The 17,722-nt window shown below is 41.4% G+C and overlaps 1 protein-coding gene across 2 annotated transcripts in view; it reads left to right on the forward strand.

The window, feature by feature from the left end:
• Nucleotides 1-1,911: 1,911 nt before the first annotated feature.
• Nucleotides 1,912-17,722, forward strand: part of GFRA1 (GDNF family receptor alpha 1) — a 140,675-nt gene continuing 124,864 nt past the window's right edge. The window contains exons 1-3 of one of the 2 annotated variants that reach the window (XM_086466742.1): nt 1,912-2,013; nt 3,122-3,406; nt 4,703-4,786. In XM_086466742.1, coding sequence (XP_086322868.1) covers nt 1,974-2,013; nt 3,122-3,406; nt 4,703-4,786 — 409 coding nt within the window. In that variant the 5' untranslated portion in view covers nt 1,912-1,973. Of the gene's footprint in view, nt 2,014-3,103; nt 3,407-4,702; nt 4,787-17,722 lie in introns of both variants that reach the window. The other variant, XM_009951795.2, reaches the window with a different exon arrangement.

The raw sequence follows: 17,722 nt of genomic DNA on the forward strand, positions 1-17,722 counted from the left end.
TTATGACCTCATGGAGAACCAGTGCTCTGGACAGGTTTTTTTTTTTTTCTTTTTTTCTTTTTTTGGGGGGGTGTGTGTGTGTAGAAATAAGACAGAAAGCTGTGTGTTAAGAAAAAGTGGCAGGAGAGGAAAACAAAACCAAAAGCTTCCACTTGGGTTCTGCGAATGTCGTATTCTCTGTATACCCTGGCATATGCTAAGCTTTTAAATAAGTGTTTCTGAAGTACTTTACAACAGTTTAGCTCCATCTGCCATCCAGTTTTCGCTATAAAAGTGGCCAGCCTGATCATCTTCCATCTCCTGAGGCGAGGCAAACTCCTTTAGGCAAAATTTATTGTGAGGAGAAGCAAATTCCTTAAGTCAAATGGGCCAAATACCTTGATGGCAAAATTGCCAAGTAAAGTATATACTGATTTTTTTTTTTTTTTTTAATCATTTCGTTAGAGCTAAAACATAAAACCACCTGAACCGAATTTTCCGCGTACGAGCACAAGGAAATCTGGAAACTGACGCTATTTTGGGCTAATTGCAGTTCGTTGGGTTTCGGGGGAGCGCTGCATAGTAGCAACTGTGGGAAAACCACTAAATAGTTCTCTGTTTGAACCATCTGTCACCAATACGGGACATATGTTCGCTCTGTTTATTCAGGAGCCAAGCGGAAGCCGATACACCCCGCTCAGCGCCGGCCCGCGCCGCGCACCGCGCCGATGCGCGCCCGCGGTCCCGCCTCCCCCGCCCGGCCCTTCCTCCGCCCGGCTCCGCGGGCGCGGGGCCTGCCCCGGGGCGGGGGGCTGCGGGGGAAAGACGGGCGGTGCCCCCCGCCGCCCCTCGGGGTCGCCAGCGGGACGCCCCGGGCTTCCCCCGCGGGCGGCGGCGGCGGCATCGGGGCCGGCAGGGGGAGGCCGCGGCCGCCGAGCCCCCGTGTTGGGCGGGGGCGGGCGGGGAGCGGGGCCATCCCCACCGGCGGCGGGCGGCGGCACCCGGCCCGCCGCATCTTCCGCGCCTCGCTCAGCTGGCGGCGGCGGCCGCCGCTCGGAAACGCTCCCGGGGCGCCGCGCCCGGGCTCCTCCCGCAGCCGCGGCCGCTGCGCTCTGGCCGGCGGAACCGTAGCAGCCGCCTCCCGCGGGGGCTCCGCGCTTCCCGCGGAGCTCCACCCCCGCCCCCCCCCCCCCCCCCCCCCCCCAATCCCGGCCCTCCGCAGTTTCCCCTGCCAAACTTTTCCAGGCGCTGCCGGCAGCGCGGCACCTGCCCCCGCGGCGGAGGCGAGCGCGCCGCGCAAACTGCGCGACCCCCCCCCGCCGCGCACCGCCTCTCCACCGCCACCCGCCCTGGCGCCAACGAATAAATAAAGTTGCGGACTGCGGGGTGGAAGAAGCGAATTGTCCCGGGGGGCTCGGGCAGCCCTGGGGAGTCGCAAGTGGCGGCGGGGCTGCCAGCGGATCGCCCCGGCTGCGGGGCCGGGGGCGGGCGGGCGGGCGCCGCGGATCTCGTGTCCCGTCCCCCTGTGTCGTGTGTGCGCCCCCCCCACCCCCCGCACCCCACCCCGTGTGTGTGCGCTCTCGGTCCCTCCCTGGGAACAGGCGCTGCCCACCCAAGGAGGCGACCGGCGCTCCTGCCCCGCTCCCGCTCGCTCACTCGCACACACACACACGCACCCCCGTGCGTGCGCCTCTCGCTCCCTCGCTGGAGTCAGCGCTTGTGCTCTCAGGTTGCTCAGACCTGAAATCTACGGGAAAAAGCTCAGCGTTTGTGTCGCTGCTCCTGCCGCTGGTGGTGGTAGCGGTGAAAGGGAGAGGGTTTTTTTTTGGTTTTTGTTGTTGGTTGTTTTTTGTTTTTTTTTTTTTTTTTCCGTTTGAATTCAATGGATCTGAACTTGGAGTCTTTGGACCTCGGCGGTTTTGGAATATCTACATGCTGATCCTCTTTGTTGTGGCACATCGGCTCGTTTGGGGAAACCATCCGAAGACGGCAAGATGTTTCTCGTTATCTTGTACTTCGCTTTGCCCTTAGTGGGTAAGTTGCTGGCATCTGATATCTGTCTGTACATCGCTTCATAAAGCAAAGCACTGGGTTTATGAGATTGGATGCCTGACGGTTGTCAGTCTATTGTTTAGGCAGAACAGTGAAGTTTCCAGTAGTTTTTATGGCTCTGCCTCACATCAGTTAGCCCAGTCTACGTTTAAAGCTCAGGGAGATGACAGACTTAGGTACTTGCCTGTGTAGCCTCTTGTTAAATTGGGTTCTCGCAAGTTGCTGGGAAACTTTTCATTTTTATAAAATAAGGCTGCTTGGGGAGGGTGGGGGGATGACAAGAGCCAGCTGAAGGATTACATCTTCACCTGAACCTGGCAGCCTGCCTGACTGCGAGTGGTTTGCAGTCCAAACTGGTTTCCTTTCCACGGAAGACGTTTGCATTTCCATCTGCGTGTGTCTGAGGGAGCGTGACAAGGGGCACGATGGAGAGGAGAGAGTTAATGTAATTTGCTTTGTTCTCCTGCAAAAACATAATATGTGGAGAGAAATGGTGTGTGTGTGTCATAAATTCTGCCTTTATATGTGTAGAATAAGCAAAAATGTATACAGCCTTTAAAAAGTGACTGATGCAAAAAGAGGCTAATACCAACCAGTGAGGACACTTGCCTCTCTGAGCGGGTTGTTTGTGGATGTAATTGAAATTACAGCAAAGCTCTTGTGGAAAGTAAGGCCGAATATTTAACCCCTCAGTTAAGCACTCGAATGGAAAGATTATTTGTTTCACTGAAGTGAATCTAAGGAATAATGAATGCTTGTTTTGTCAGGCACATTAACCCCTGTGGGTTTTCTTTTCTTTTTGTGTTTTGTTGTAAATCAACCAGCAGGGTTAAAACATACTGTTTCCTTGGACTCCCCTAAAAGTGGATCTAAGACCATGAAAACCCTGTGTGCTTCTTCCTAAGGTGTAGCCTGAAGCCCGGAGGTTTGCAAGGTGCTGCCCACGGGGCCGGCTGCATGTGCTGTGTGAGGAGGTGCCTTGCGCTTCCCAGATGCTCCCAGATTTGGAGCCCTGGTGAAATCAGCCTCATCCTTCAATGAGAGTATGTTGGTTTGTGTCTCCCCTCTCTAGATGTACTTTTGTCCGCAGAAGTGAGCGGGCTGCCTGGAGGGGACCGCCTCGACTGCGTGAAAGCCAGCGATCAGTGTCTCAAGGAGCAGAGCTGTAGTACTAAATACAGGACACTGAGGCAGTGTGTAGCCGGCAAAGAGAGCAACTTCAGCCGGCCGACAGGCCTGGAGGCAAAGGACGAATGCAAAAGCGCCATGGAAGCTCTCAAGCAGAAATCTCTGTACAACTGCCGCTGTAAGAGGGGCATGAAGAAGGAGAAAAACTGCCTGCGCATTTACTGGAGCATGTACCAGAGCTTACAGGGTACGTTGCAAAACACAGAAACGTTACGCTCCCCTAATGCAGCGTGTGGTTTTGCAGCCCCTTGCATCCGCAGCTAGCTACTGCCACTGAGGCTAAACCGAGGGTCTGACCCCATCATTCACATTGTGCTCTTCAGCTGCGAACTGAGGATCTTTCATCTGAGTCAAGAACAGCTGCTGCTCTGTCTCCTGTTGTTGGGAAATCCACAGTGAGGGTTTCCTCCAGGGGACCCAGCTGACCTTTCTAAACCAGAGTCAAAAGATAAGGGCACTAGCAAGTGCAAGAGCTACAAAAACAATCATTTGGTGACATTTTCCTAATAATATTTAAACTCCTTAATTAGGACTCACCTAACAAGATCACAAGAGCTAGTTTCTTAGCTGTTTGCTGAAAGTTAAATGTAATATGAAGAGGAGCATTGTTTTAAGGAAAAGTTTATTCATTCCTTTCCTGTATTTACTAGCAATATTCCCTGGGTGTGCTGAGGCAGAAAAAAAAGAAGTCTGTGCTTCCTAGGGCACGTAGAAGTGCCAGTTAGAAGGGATATGACAGTGATTGACTTGGGACTTCTGTTCTTGATGTCGCTGGCAAATTTCCCATAGTCTACTGAGAACAGTCAGGTCCTTAGATGTGACATATCATTTTTAGCCCTGTTTTGCTCTGGCTCTAGAGTTGAAGATGCAGTCTTTCACTTCAGCGTGGTCCCCATTTAACTCTTTTCTGTAGCTGCTTCTGCAAAGAAAGGGAAGTCATCCCTTTCTGTCATTTATCCAGGCATCAGCTGGAACGTTCTGATGAGTCAATATGTATTTTTGTTCTAACTTGCATAATAAGTTACACCACTCTTGGATGTTGTCTGGATCATGAAAAGTTTCCTTTCCAACAGCATCTTGTTAGGAGCATTTTATTCCAAAGATGCGAGTTTTTAGCTGTTAGCTGGGCTGCTCCTCTAGAAAAAGAGCTCTGCTGTTAGGGTGAATGAAGAAGAAAACCCTTGCTACAGCTTTTCTCCTGCTGGCATGAGATAGGACAGTCCCTGTGATGTCAGAGGCTGTCTCTGCAAATTATGACCTTATCCATGGAGGAAGGAGAGGAAAGAACTAGTGGCAGGGATAAACAACTAGCTTCTTTCAGGTGTTTTAATAAATAATGCTTTGAGATGAAGTAGCCACATAAACAAATTAAAGGGAAGTACCTTTTGCTGTTAGAGTAACTTCATTTCAGAGTAAAAGTAAACAAGAAAATCTTACCCTGAATTCTCATATAAGAAAAAATCCAAATGTTTTTTGTCTTTAGGAAATGACTTGCTTGAAGATTCCCCTTATGAGCCAGTTAACAGCAGACTATCAGACATATTCAGGCTAGCACCAATTGTATCAGGTAAGCAGACTTAAAATTCTTTAACTGAAACATGATTACAATCTGCTGCTTTGTAGTTGCATTATGGAACTTTCAAGCAATACTCTCTTAAATAAAATGAACTGTTAATGGCTTTCTGGATTTAGGAAGTTCATGATATAGTTGCACACAAGAAAATACTAACTGGTTTTGAAATAACTAAACTGAAAGAGTGCTTGGCAGGATGGCAATTTGTATTCTTTTTGAGTCATTCTTGACAAGAAATGCTAAATTTTCCTGTAGGTGGCAATCTGATTCCCTGCGTTCCTAATTACAAATCAGTTCCTTTCTGGGAATGTGGTCAGTGCAAGTTACCTCCCGTTGACATTAAAGAAGATCAGAAGATAAATCTTTCAAATGTTTGCATAAGGGAATGCTTTATAGTTGCATACAGTTTTGTTTAAAAAAGAAATTTCAGAATTAAGGCTTGTCTTCTTTTCTGGAACTGCTGCCTGTTTAAAGAGCCTATTCACAGCTGCCTTCTTTTTCTAGTTTTTCTCTGAACATTTTTTGTTGCTATGTGGCTGTCTTTCAGAACTTGCTTGTAGTAATTTGAATATGTTGCTGAGTAATTAAACTCTGCTGTTTGTTTTTTATCAGCCTAAATTATATTAATTTTGGGTAATATTAATTGAAAAAAATGATGTTTGGGCATTCATGGAGTTACAGTTTGGAATTCCTTTTCTTTTTTGGAGTTTCAGAAAGTCTTATGAGGGTGCAGTCTTTACTCAGGACCTTTATTTGTTTAGTTACATAAAACATTGCATGTGCACAGTCTAATGTGTAAGTCTGACAGTGTTGGAGCTGTGGTTAACTGGCATGCTATGGATAAGCATTAGTAAGTGACTTTTTAAAAGAAAGAAGTAAAGACCAGAGAGAGTGGCTTGACCAATTTTCAGAAGTACTTACACTTTTTAGGACTCAAGTCTCATTAAAAGCCAAGGGGACTTAGGTTGTTAAGTATTTAATGGTACAGATTTTCAAAGGCATATAGACACATAAAATGTAGGTAACTGCCCATTGGGATTTTCAGAAAGGACTAAGTGATTTAAATAGGCGTTAGATGCCCAGGCAGTTTTAAAAATTCTAAGTGCTTAATGCGTCTTTAGGTATCTTAATGTCTTTGAAAATCACCCCTTTCATCAGTTTTCAAGAGGTGATTTCAGATCCAGAACACACACACATACAAAGAAAGCATTATCCTAGTTTGGTGAGCAAGTCTGTTGCGAGAAGTAGAGAACAAAGCTTAATTTCTGAGCAATCTTTATTCATTTTATTATTTATTGCTTAAAAATCCCAGCTTAATACAAGACCAGGGCAAAATTATGCAGAGGAGTTCCAAGCTGTTTTCTTTAGGTTTATGGTTGGCCTGCTGACGGCCGAATTCTAACCTAACGCAGCAGTTTTATTATCTCCATAGAAATACCTTGTGTACACTCTGCCTTTCTGTTATTTTTCAGATTCCCCATTTACTTGCGAAGTAATTAGCTTAAAAATGTAATATTTTTTTTCTAGCTGTTCTGTGCAACAAGGAAATGAGACATAGTTACCAACAAGTGATGTCCATCCCACCACAGACATTTAAGATGCTGGTGGACTGGTTAGGACTCATTCTGTGTTACAAGTGTGCCCCAAACTGCTGTTCGCTTTGTCAGAAATTTCAGGTTTACAGGAACTGGAGGCATAGATTCAGAGGGAGCAACAAAAGTTGCAATATAGTGGAAAACCACCAGTATTTAGAAGAATTGTCATCTGAAAGAAAAAGATTAGCAAAAGCATTTTTCTCATCGTCATGGTTACTACTGCATGTTACATTCTTTAAAGCTGCCTGCTCTTCCAGATTTTTATGTAGGGCTCTGCAAATACCTCAAGCAGCAGAACTTGGTAAGATACCTGTATCTTGATTAAAACAAACCAAACCAAACCCTGTCCAGGCAGTGTTGGCAGGGGTTTAATAGCTGGCGTTCTGCTAATGTGGTCATTGTGTTTATAGACCTGCTGCAGTATTTGCTCTCATTAAAGTTACTTGGCTGTAATTAAAAGCAGCGATTAACCTTTTCATCTCACAAAGGCCATTCTGTGATACTGTATGACTTGGTCTGTATCAAGTGTAATGCATCCTTTTTATTTATTTCTGAGACAGTATGGAAAATCACAACTGTTGTCTTTTATGGCACATAAAATGGGAAAAACATTGGCTAAGATGACTTTATTGTTATATAAGTCTTTTGTAGCATACGTAAGTCTAAGAAATGGGGGGCAGTTTTTAAAAGCAGTTAAAGTTGATCTAATTCTATACTGAAAGATTTTCAAAATTGCATCCTTTATGGAAACAGGATGACACTTTCTTATTAATCATTCAAGCAACAATGTGTTGATTTAAAACAAAAATCAGGAATATATTGCTAAACCTGATACTAAGTTTGTAGTTTCTCTCCAGTTCCTGTTATGTTAATGGAACAACTGATGCAGTTGTGTTACTGAAGTCAAGCTTTGGCTTATTATTTTTAAGTGGTCTATTTTATACTGGGACTAGCTGTGTAGTCTAAAACTACAAGGACAGCTAAGTGTTCTATATAAAATTTACAATGATGTCCAACAACACAGAAAAGAAAAATCTAAACCTACAAAATCATTTATCGTAGTACTAGCTGCTAAGCCCAGGGTATCATAGATACTAACACGCATGAGCTTTGCATTTGAATCACTACTAAATTTGCACAGAAAGGTGTAATCTATAAAAAAGAATTGATAGCTAAAATAGGAATGTAAGTTCAGTGTTTGATTTGCTTGTGATGATGTATCCTGGATATTCAAGGGTCTGATCTTCCTTCCCTTCTGTCTATGCTTTAAGTTCGTAATTCAGCTCCTATAAAGTCAGTCCTCTGGCACCTCACATGGCCATATCTGGGACTGTGAGTCTTCCCAGCTGAAGGACAGGGCTGTCTTGTTTTTTGTTTTGGGCATGTCTAGGTCTGAGTTTTCTTTAGAACTACTGTCTGATGAGGTGCTTCTGCCTCAAGGGTGTGAATTTCTTGCTGGTAGGCAGCTCTTCAAATTACTGAAGACTTGTGTGTTTTAGAGAGTAACAGATTTGGGTTAGTTATTACGATGTAAAGATTTTGCTTAAACAGACATTTTTGCTTAAACCTTAACAACTTCTGAGAGGTGAAAACATTTTAAAGCCATCAACTTCTGTCAGAACTAGCTCTTGATTGGATTTCAGGGATGAGTTTCACACCAAATTAAGGATAGACACTTGAATTAGTCACCTATTAAAGCTATCTGCAGTGTTTTACCACCTGGGGAACAGTTTGCCTCTTGAATTTGTATTGTATTTGACATTGAGCCTTGCAACTGGAAGGTACCTTATTATTTTGGTATCAACTGATACAACATAGTGGTCATCTCTGTGGCATGTTGTAAGAAAATGCCCTGTATAAATCTGTACCTTCACGAACGTGTAGAAATACTTACAAAAGAAATGTTTCTGAAATGTCTCATTAATTTCAACATGGAGAGCCACTAAAGCTGAATAAAATGCCTTAAGCTGTATCTGTGAAGTGGTGTAAATGGAATACTTAATGTTAAAAAGAATTGACTATTTAGATCAATGTATTCAGGATGACGCAATGCTCTCCTCCCATGGATTCACTCTTAAGTTGCCTAGTTAATCACAGGCTTATTATCCCATTATTCAACTTTGTGCATCTTTTCTTCATTCTTTTACATCTATTATGTTCAGCAATAATCTTAAAGAACAAGTTACATAAATCAGAATATTTCTTAAAAGATGTAGGTTTTGCTGGTAATCTGTGGAGAATGGGGTCAGTTACATACTGCTAGTTATGTCGTGTTTCTAGTTGCTAAAATGCAAGACAGGTAGAAATTAATTATTTCACCAATATTTCTTTTTAGTGTAGTAAACTGTTTTGCAAAGCACCTTTTGTATCATTAACAACTGAGGAAAGAAACTGGTTCCTATGATTATGTGTCAAAAGGAGTATTTCCTTGTTGTGCCGTTCTCATGAGAGGTTGTTTACTCTTTTAACAACTCTGGGAATCTTCTGTTGCAGAAGGTATCCAGACACTTATATTTAGAAAAGGGTGTATTTTAAATTTATTGTGGTAAATTTGTTCATTAAAACCAAGAGTTCAGTGGACAGCACAGCACGTAGAGCTTCTTAATGGAGTGTATCATTCCACAGTAGAACAGGTAGAAGAGCAGATGAAGTTATTAGCATGTTTGATTTGCATAGTGAATAAGCTATAAGTACAAATACAAACAATTATGGTCAATAAGATGGCCTTTTGTTGTAGTTTAAAAGTCGAGACTGTAAGAAGTTAGCGGTGCTGGAAATCTCAGAAGGGTGCGTGCGCTGGTGATATTTAAATTAGTCAGTCTCACATACACTCTTTCCGTAGAAGTTATGAAGATGGGTTTCCCTCTAGGGTCTCTTAAGTTGTTCAGAAGGAGAGTTAATTAATAGTTCTCCCTTCTTTCTCTGAGTTTTTCAAAGTCTTGTGGGCATCCTATATCATTGGTGTTCACAGATCAGAAATTCAGTGCTGGGAAAGAATGAAGTCCCTTATGCAAAACACTTCCTTCAAGATTTGACAGGCTTTTATAAGGGGATACTTCCCTCTCCCCAGCATAAAACTGTTCTGAGTGTCGATGACAGCTATTTGGCCCATCCCATTATTTTATCCTTCCCAGGGATGGGGTAGAGACATCACAGAGAATGGACTGTGTTTCCTTTGGGAAAGTTGCTGTCAGCAAAGGTGGGGGAGGAAGGCTGGGGTTTTTCAGTATGAATTCTCAGGATCCAGAGAAACTGAGCTACTTGTCCGTGTGCTTAAGGTCCTTTAGGATTCCTCATACTCGTCTTGACTACTGTGAAGACGGGCTGTAGGCCTAGAAACACCAAGTCATAGTAAATTAATTTTGCCCAAACTTTCATAACTCAAAAATTTGTTTAATCTAGAATTGACTGTTTCCTTGTTCATTATTGCAATTCTTGAACTGATGTGAGAGCTGTGTTCTGGGTAGCAGGTCCCTGACACTTTAATTATTGTTTGTTTCTTTTTTTCCTACCTGGTAAATTTCTTTTGCAGAATCCATGTATAGCATTTTGTTTATCGGAAAGATAAGTTTTAAATAGTTTATCAGAAACATAAGTGACTCTCTGTCCTAGCCAACAGATCACTGCTTTTTCCTTTTGGGGTTGTGGCATGTGAGTTAGTGGGCTTCTTGCATGAATTAATACTCTGTAACATCCCCAATTCCTACTGCCTGAGACCTCTAATCCTGGTTCTATTTCTAAATCTCTGTATATTTCAAATGGTACATATTTTTCTAATGTAACACTATGTCTTTTTCTGACATTTCTGTAAGATTATTTGAGATGACACATTTCTAAAAAAGCAATTTGATTTACAAAGTATTAAAAATGTTGATTTCTTTTGGCCATTTACAATGCTGTTATTAGCTCTTAACCTCCCATATCGTTGTAGTTTATTTAAAAAAAAATACTTCTTGTTAGTTACCTTGCACATGCACCCAATTTCTTAAACAATAAATCAGATCTTATTAAGTTAATAGGAGTCTTGCAATCTGATTCTGTTCCCACTGAAGTAAGCATAACACATCAAAATCTTTTTATTTGATTATGATGTATGCTGTTTCCTGTTGTAATTTTTTTGGCTTAGTTCTGGTTTTCTGATGTGAGGTTGGCCTTTTGAGGACAGAAAAGTAAAAACATGTGGTTAATTTAGCCTACACTAGATTGTCACGCGCACAACTGTATTTTCCTTTGTAAGGTAATACATTAAAATAATAGCCCATGGACCAATATATATAATACTAGTTTTACAGTTACAAAGCCAGACTAACTCTTCCTTGCCCAGTGAGAATTTGTGGCCCTTTGCCTGTTGCAATAAAAAACCAAACAACAGAAGCATCTGTTTTAGCTGCATTTAACAAAATGAAAATAGTTTGACAAAAATAAATCTGATATGAGCATGTACAGTGTTTGTGTTCTTTGACGTTTCTGTCTGCAGATTTTCTTTGCAGAGACAACTAGGCTGGCTTCCAGTCAGGTAACAAGTTATCAAGGGTGCATAGATACCAGCTGCTGATTTCCACTTCTGCATTTCTCATAATCAGATTGGACTTCACACAAAAGAAAATCACTTTGGTGACTGTTGGCTTGCAGGAGCTCTTTGAATTTCCTGTTTTCTGCATTTCTCGAAGCTAGATCTGATTATGCGAGGGGAATTAAGTACCTTGCTGAAGTAACTGATTGACTAGCTTATAAAGGCAGTGCCTACCTACACACTTTAACTTCAGCAGGAACATGAACAGGTCTTGAAACCCCAAATAGGAATATGTAAATATCCTTGGCTTAGTCTACATTGCTTTCCTTGGTGAGATTATTGGAACTTTTTGCTAGTTTCTTTGAAGATCTGCAAAACAGAAGAAGTCTTTGCTTCTAAAGTACTTAAAATGCACAGCTTTAAGCAAATGTATGGTTTTTGCTTGTCGCAGTAGTCTAGGCAGGCTTTGTCAGCCTGTTTCAACACAGGAAACGATGAAATCCATTCCGTGGAAGGAGGACCCATCTGATGATACAACATAAAGCATTTATGTGTGAATATTCAGTGTATCCTTGAATGCTGGGAGTAGTAAGAGAGAATATTTAAAAGTCTTGAAGGAGACTCAAAGGAGAGTAGTGTTGTCCTGAAGCTTCAAAGGAAAGTGTTGGGAGATGGCTAGTTGAATAAGGATGGCTGGGCATTTTGCTTACAATGTATAATGTATACAGTGAACCACATCTTTTCTTTGTCTGGCGTAGCATCTTTGGAGAGTGGAATTGCCATCCCTTTAATCTGTATCTTTGCAGGAAAGCTTCAGTTATAGTGTGGTGGGCCAGATATCAAATGAGGTTTGCATGAGTGCTACACCAGTTCCTCTGAAGTAGGAGCAAAAGCACACAGGTACTGCTAGCGATATTGGTGGGATTGTGAGGAGAGACGGGGTACTTACTAGTCACTGAGGGAAGCAAAATCTGGTTACCTATGGGGCGAGCTCCCACCGTTTCAAGGACGTGATGAGCAGGAACAGGTATGGGCTGCCAGGGGACCTTAGAAACACAGAACTTGTCAGAAAGTTCGCAGTTTTGTCATGTATCTGCAGACTGCCGTGTTGCAGGTGTAAGCAGTAGGACACAACCAGCCTGCTGATGGGGCTGCTGAAGGCATGGCATGGTGAGAGTGAGAAGCCGCCTGCGGTTCACGTGGCATAGCTTTGGTGCAGTGCTGAGCATACTGTTGGGAGTGCTGTGGTGGGAAAGGTGCTGCAAGGACTGGTGCAGAGGAGAAGCCTGCGCTGAGTAGGCATATTTCTATGGCAGTCTTCCTCGGAGGGCTCCTGAAGTGCCATGTCTGTAAGCTGCGTCCCCTGGTGAAATGCAGAGAACAGTGCCCAAAAGAGCAGGATCCTGCAGCTTTCTGTCTTTTGACGGCACAGGAAGGTGCAGTTTATGGCAGGTGATTTGCACTCTGGCTCTTTACATTTTAAAATATTTTAAAACTTTATTTTTATAACCGTATTTGTATTTGACACTTAGGGATGACTTTGACAGTCTTGAAAGAGCCAGTGGTATCTGCCAGGAGCTGACAGTACGTTAAAAACGCTGAGAGTAAAATGCCTGTGTGTGATGAAAAGAAATAAGAATTTCTGGATTGTAAGGCAGAACTTATTTGTGATAAGTATCCAACATTTCTTATTGTGAGATGTACATTATATTGTTTTAACCTTAGAAAGGAATGTGTTTACGGTTTTGATTTTTAGAAACATGATCATTTTTGTTTATGAAAAGTAATTCTGTAATTTATTTTATATTAGTTTTTTTGGTATTATTTTTATATTCTTGCATTTTCTGTGGATGAAACTAATGCAGCAATAATGCCGTCAGTATAGTTAGGGCATTAATACAATTAAGTTATTTTTGCGATAGTTCTTTAGTTACTATGATGCTTTGACATTTTATATAAGTGTCAGGCTATTGTCCTGTACAATCTGCACTCAGCCTGAAATTTAACATGAGAGATGCATGACGCAAACTGTAATGGCATAGAGATAGCTCTTCCTGCATAGAAATTTGCAGAAATGATGGGTTGTAAAGAGACTTGAAGATATCAAACAATTTGAGTAGGAAGCCATAAATAAAGATGAATTTCTGCATTCACTGGTTATATGATTTTATCACTGTCTGATGTCCATAAAATGCATCTTCCCATTAAAGTTTTGTCATGCAGCTGATGAGGTTCAGAAGCGTTAAAAGCTTCCATTGTCTTCCTTTTAAATTCTGCACCCTAAATTCAGTACTAAAGCTCAGTTAAGCAAAACCAGAAATTGCTGTTTCCCTGTTCCTTTTCCACAGGAGACGGTACCGTGATTCTCCCTGCTCCCCAGTCCCACAGCCGCCAGCCCACTGCTGACATTTCTATGTTTAACCCTGTCAGGCTAGTGCTAACCACTGTCGCTTCCTTGAGCTAATAACCACAACTCATTCCTGCCTTGACATACCTTTTCCATATAACGCCGTCCCTTCTTTGATTGTCGACTTTGCTCTCTCTGAACCTCCACCAAATCCCCTCCAGCTGTAGGAGTTTGGTGGTTTCTTTCTCTTTGGCCACAGCATGGAGCAGCTCTGCTTTCCACCTCAGCTACTGCCTTCTCAGAAATCTGACTCTGTTTTTCCCTTTGCTTTTTACGACAGGCTTGTCTTGCTCTCTTGTCTGATGTCTTTGCTTTGCAGTCTGCCTCTGCCCCCCACTCTGCTCTCTCTTTCTTCATTCCCCCAATGCCTCCCTGTCCTCCCTTGTCTGGTACTCCTGGCAAGGCAACATCTTCCCTGTTCCTTGAAAGCTTCCTTAAACTCTGCTTTTTCCGGCATTCTCCAAATGGTTCTCTCACCCTCCCTGTAAAGAGTTTGAGATGTGGTCTAATAAAAGGAATTGTTCCTGAGTAATGGAACTAATAAAGTCTGGTTTCCTACTACAGTCCTCCATCTCCTGGAGGTCTCGGCTCTCTGCACAGGCAGAGCTCCTGTCTTCTCTCCCTGTGCTGTGCCCTCTCCCTGCGTAGTCCCTTGGCTCTTCAGTAGTCCTTAATTCTGTCCCAAATCTCTCGTCAATGTGGGCAGCATGTGCTGTGGCCAGCTTGGCTTTACACACGTGCTGAATGGCAGAGAGGTGGGCACCTGCTCCCTTTTGGAATGGCTCAGAGCCAAAGACATGCCTGCCTTGTCCTTGGCAGGCAGGTCTGCTTGGGTCTAAACCCTGCAGTTTTTAATAAAATTTGTAAGACCTTCATATTCATTCCTCTGTCAAATTTGTTCGAGTATGTCCTATGGGTTAAAAAAATCGCTGGGAGCTGCAAAGGTGTGGAGAAAATAGAGGCGATTAATATTCAATTTACCTACATTTCCTTGAAAAATTAGGATTAAAAAAAGCAAATATGGTTCCTGTCATATCACTAAGCATTAGACTGTGACATATCTCATCTTATTCTAGTCTCATAAAACATCTAGCCTGTCGTGCAAGTGGTATAAATAAACATGCAGTGGACTTGAAACATACAGACAATTAAGTACAGTTGATGGCTGACAGTTGTATTAGATAATTGAGCATCTCCGGATTCTCAAAATGGGAAATAATTCATGCATTTAGGTTAGTTGACATGAAGATTATTTATTCAGTTTTAGAAATGAAACAAGAAAGAAATGACCCATTCAAAAGCCGTTATATATGAACATATGTATTGCGTTTGGCTATTTGGATGGTACCACATTGTATTTACAAATAACACTGCACTTTTTAGAGTCATCTTCATGTTCAGATAAAATATATTCAGGATTAAGGATTAAGTTTTGCTGATGTTTGTTATGGTAAGGTTATAAACAAAATTAAGAAAGGCAATACTAGCATTTGGTAGTAGTTTCAAAGAATTCATGTCCAAATACCCAGACTTCTCCAGGCTTGCTGCTTGCAAATAGAGTGGAATATATTCTGCACAGCAGTGGCTTTGCATTAATGAACGCTTAAGAAGCAGATTAAAATGTCTGTTTAAAAAATAGGTTAGGATTATGTAATAACAGAAGTCTGGGATACTAATAACAGCGAAGATAACTTTATTGAGCAGATTAAGTGCAATTAGATCTCAACTACAGAATATTTAAATACAATACCAGATGAAAACTCAGTCCCTGCAGCTTTATGCTTTCCTTCACAACTACAGGATCAGCACCTGACAGCAAAGTAAATTATCATATTTATTGTTGTTCATTTTATATTGCCCTGGGAATGTACGTCATGTTAATCCATTAGGACCCAGACAAACGAGTCTTTTCTCCACATACACAGTCATGAAATGAGACATGATTGAAGACAGTGAGGTGTCTGCACTATTTGAAGTTCTATTAGAAATTGATAAATTTGCTTGCCAGATTTCTTTAAAGGATTGCATAGATAAGAACTGCCTACAGTATTCTCATATGAAAAGTCATGAAAATCATAGCTTTATAATAAACCCATATAGACTGAGAAATTGTGTTGTTCCTCTCATAATCTGTTTACTTAATTTTAGTCTCCTAAATAGTGAAACGGAGACACAAACTTGCAGTGGTTGATAACACTTATGACCTGATGAAGTGAACTGCTTTGATCCTGTGAGAGGTCAAACTGTGTGTTTCTAAGCAAACATTCCCCAAGGCTGCTGATGTGTGAGATGTCTCTTCCCCTTGCCAAATGTCCCACCTTTGCAACAGAAAATTAAAGGAGACTTGCTAAGAAATGTGGTGTGTTAGTGTGTTTAGTTTTTCCTATATATTGATGTGAGAATTGTTGAACATTGGCTTTGGTGGGGTGTTTATTTTTTTAATTTTTGTGCAGTTTAGAAATATCTAGACAGCTCTTTTCTGGGTTGGGTAAAAAGTGAATGTATTAACTCGAACTGCATTAATATTTAGGAAGAAAAGCATACAATGTTTTTTAGTTTAGTAAATAAAGAATTATTGAATCTGTCTTGGAGCTTTATTTAGCTTTTTAATACATTTCTGCTGTGTAACTAAAAATATCTTATCTTCATGCCCTTGACCTTTCTCTAAAAGCTGTGGGAAGATTAAAAAGCACAAATGAGAATAAATGTAGAATTAGCCTATTTGAAGAGAATTGGTACCAAATGCCTTTGCTGTCCACAAAATGGTATTAGGTTGTCAGTCCTACAACACGTCCAGCCCGGCAGAGCTGAGCAAAGCAACCTACTGCTACAGCAGGGCTCTAGTAGTCCTAGAAATGGCAAGGTAGTTCATTTTTCACTCCCCGGTCACTCCTCTTCCTTGTGGAAGCTGCCAACAAAAGTGCCAATTATAATGATGATTTCTGTAGCTCAGATATCTATCTCTTAGCATATCCCTTTCCCCCTGGCTTGTTCTGTGTAGTTCACCGCGCAGCTGTATAAATACTTTCGGTCATTAACCTCTTGGACTGTGTTTGAACTAGCGACTAAAAGGTGAGGTTGTCAATATATTAAAGACATCGTTAATGGCATAACCACAGCCATAAACAGTGAATAACTGTGATGGTTGAGCTTTATTTATTTATTTATTCATTAAAAAATGTGTCAGTATCTGCGCATCTTTGACATTACAGTGATACTTCTGAAAACACATGACTTTTCGTGGCATCCGCTGCAAGCAGCCACTCTGCAGTGTTCTTAATTATCTACTTGAAATTATTCACTTAACAAGACCGAAATGGTTGCAGTTGTGAAGCTGTCATCTTTAGGGCTTAGGTACTGCATTGCTGTGCAATAATTACACAGTCTGATACTAGCTTTCATTTATGCTAATTGCAAGTAATCTTATAAATTCCTCAGATTATTAAAAAAAGATTTACTTCCTTCCTGTTCCGTTAAATCAAGAATTTAAATGTTGCAAACTTTCAGTCCTGCTTTAAAGAGAAAATGTTACCATAAAAATCTTTCCGATATCTGTACTTTGTCAAGCTGAGAAAACAAGAAATGTTATTCCATTTTGCCTTTCAAAGTTGTTTTTGTAGCATTGCAACTGTATGTACTGATTTTTATAATTATTTTAAAGTATTTCAGTGATTTAAATATGTACTTAATCCTACACAAACAGACATAATAAAACTAAAATCATACTAAAAGATAATCAATAAGTGACTACGCCTAGGAGACTAACAAGAGGCAAAAGAAATCGATTTCATAAATGACCATGTTTTCTCTAAAGCTGTTCTCAGTAGGATCTTCAGAAAAAAGATCACAGATTTCTGTCATCCAGGCAGTATGCAGTATCTGGTTTAGACTGTGAAGAGAAATGTAATTTACAAGTTACAGAATGAATTATTTTGTCACAAAAAGAGTAAAATAGAGCCAATAGTTAGCTTCTCTTGAGGGGTAATGTGTGCTAATTGAAGGACTCGGGATTGCATTGTAAGAGTCAATATTCAAGTTTGTAGGATACTTAAAATTACTAGTTTCCGTCTTTAGCCAGACTGAGAAATATAATAAATGATTCTGGACCTGGACTGTGGTGAGAACAGCTACTTCCCACTGCAGCTATCAGAATGGGAGACGTGTAAAGTGCTTGTAACAGATAGCTCCTCTATCTACGGGGCAGGTTGTACTTCTATGGCAGAGTGTCACTGATAGATTAGGGTGACAATTCATGATCTTCCTGAGTGTGAATGCTACACGTTGAACAAGATCAGAGTCTCAAGGAGCATGCCATAGAGAATTAAGGTTTATTACTTATCCTTCCTTGTGGTTTTCAGAATTTTAAAAGGATTTGTAATATTTGAAATATGTTCAAACTCAGAAAACCTTGGTAT

This window comes from Leptosomus discolor, chromosome 6 (genome assembly GCF_034619465.1).
Source record: "Leptosomus discolor isolate bLepDis1 chromosome 6, bLepDis1.hap2, whole genome shotgun sequence".
NCBI lineage: Eukaryota > Metazoa > Chordata > Aves > Leptosomiformes > Leptosomidae > Leptosomus > Leptosomus discolor.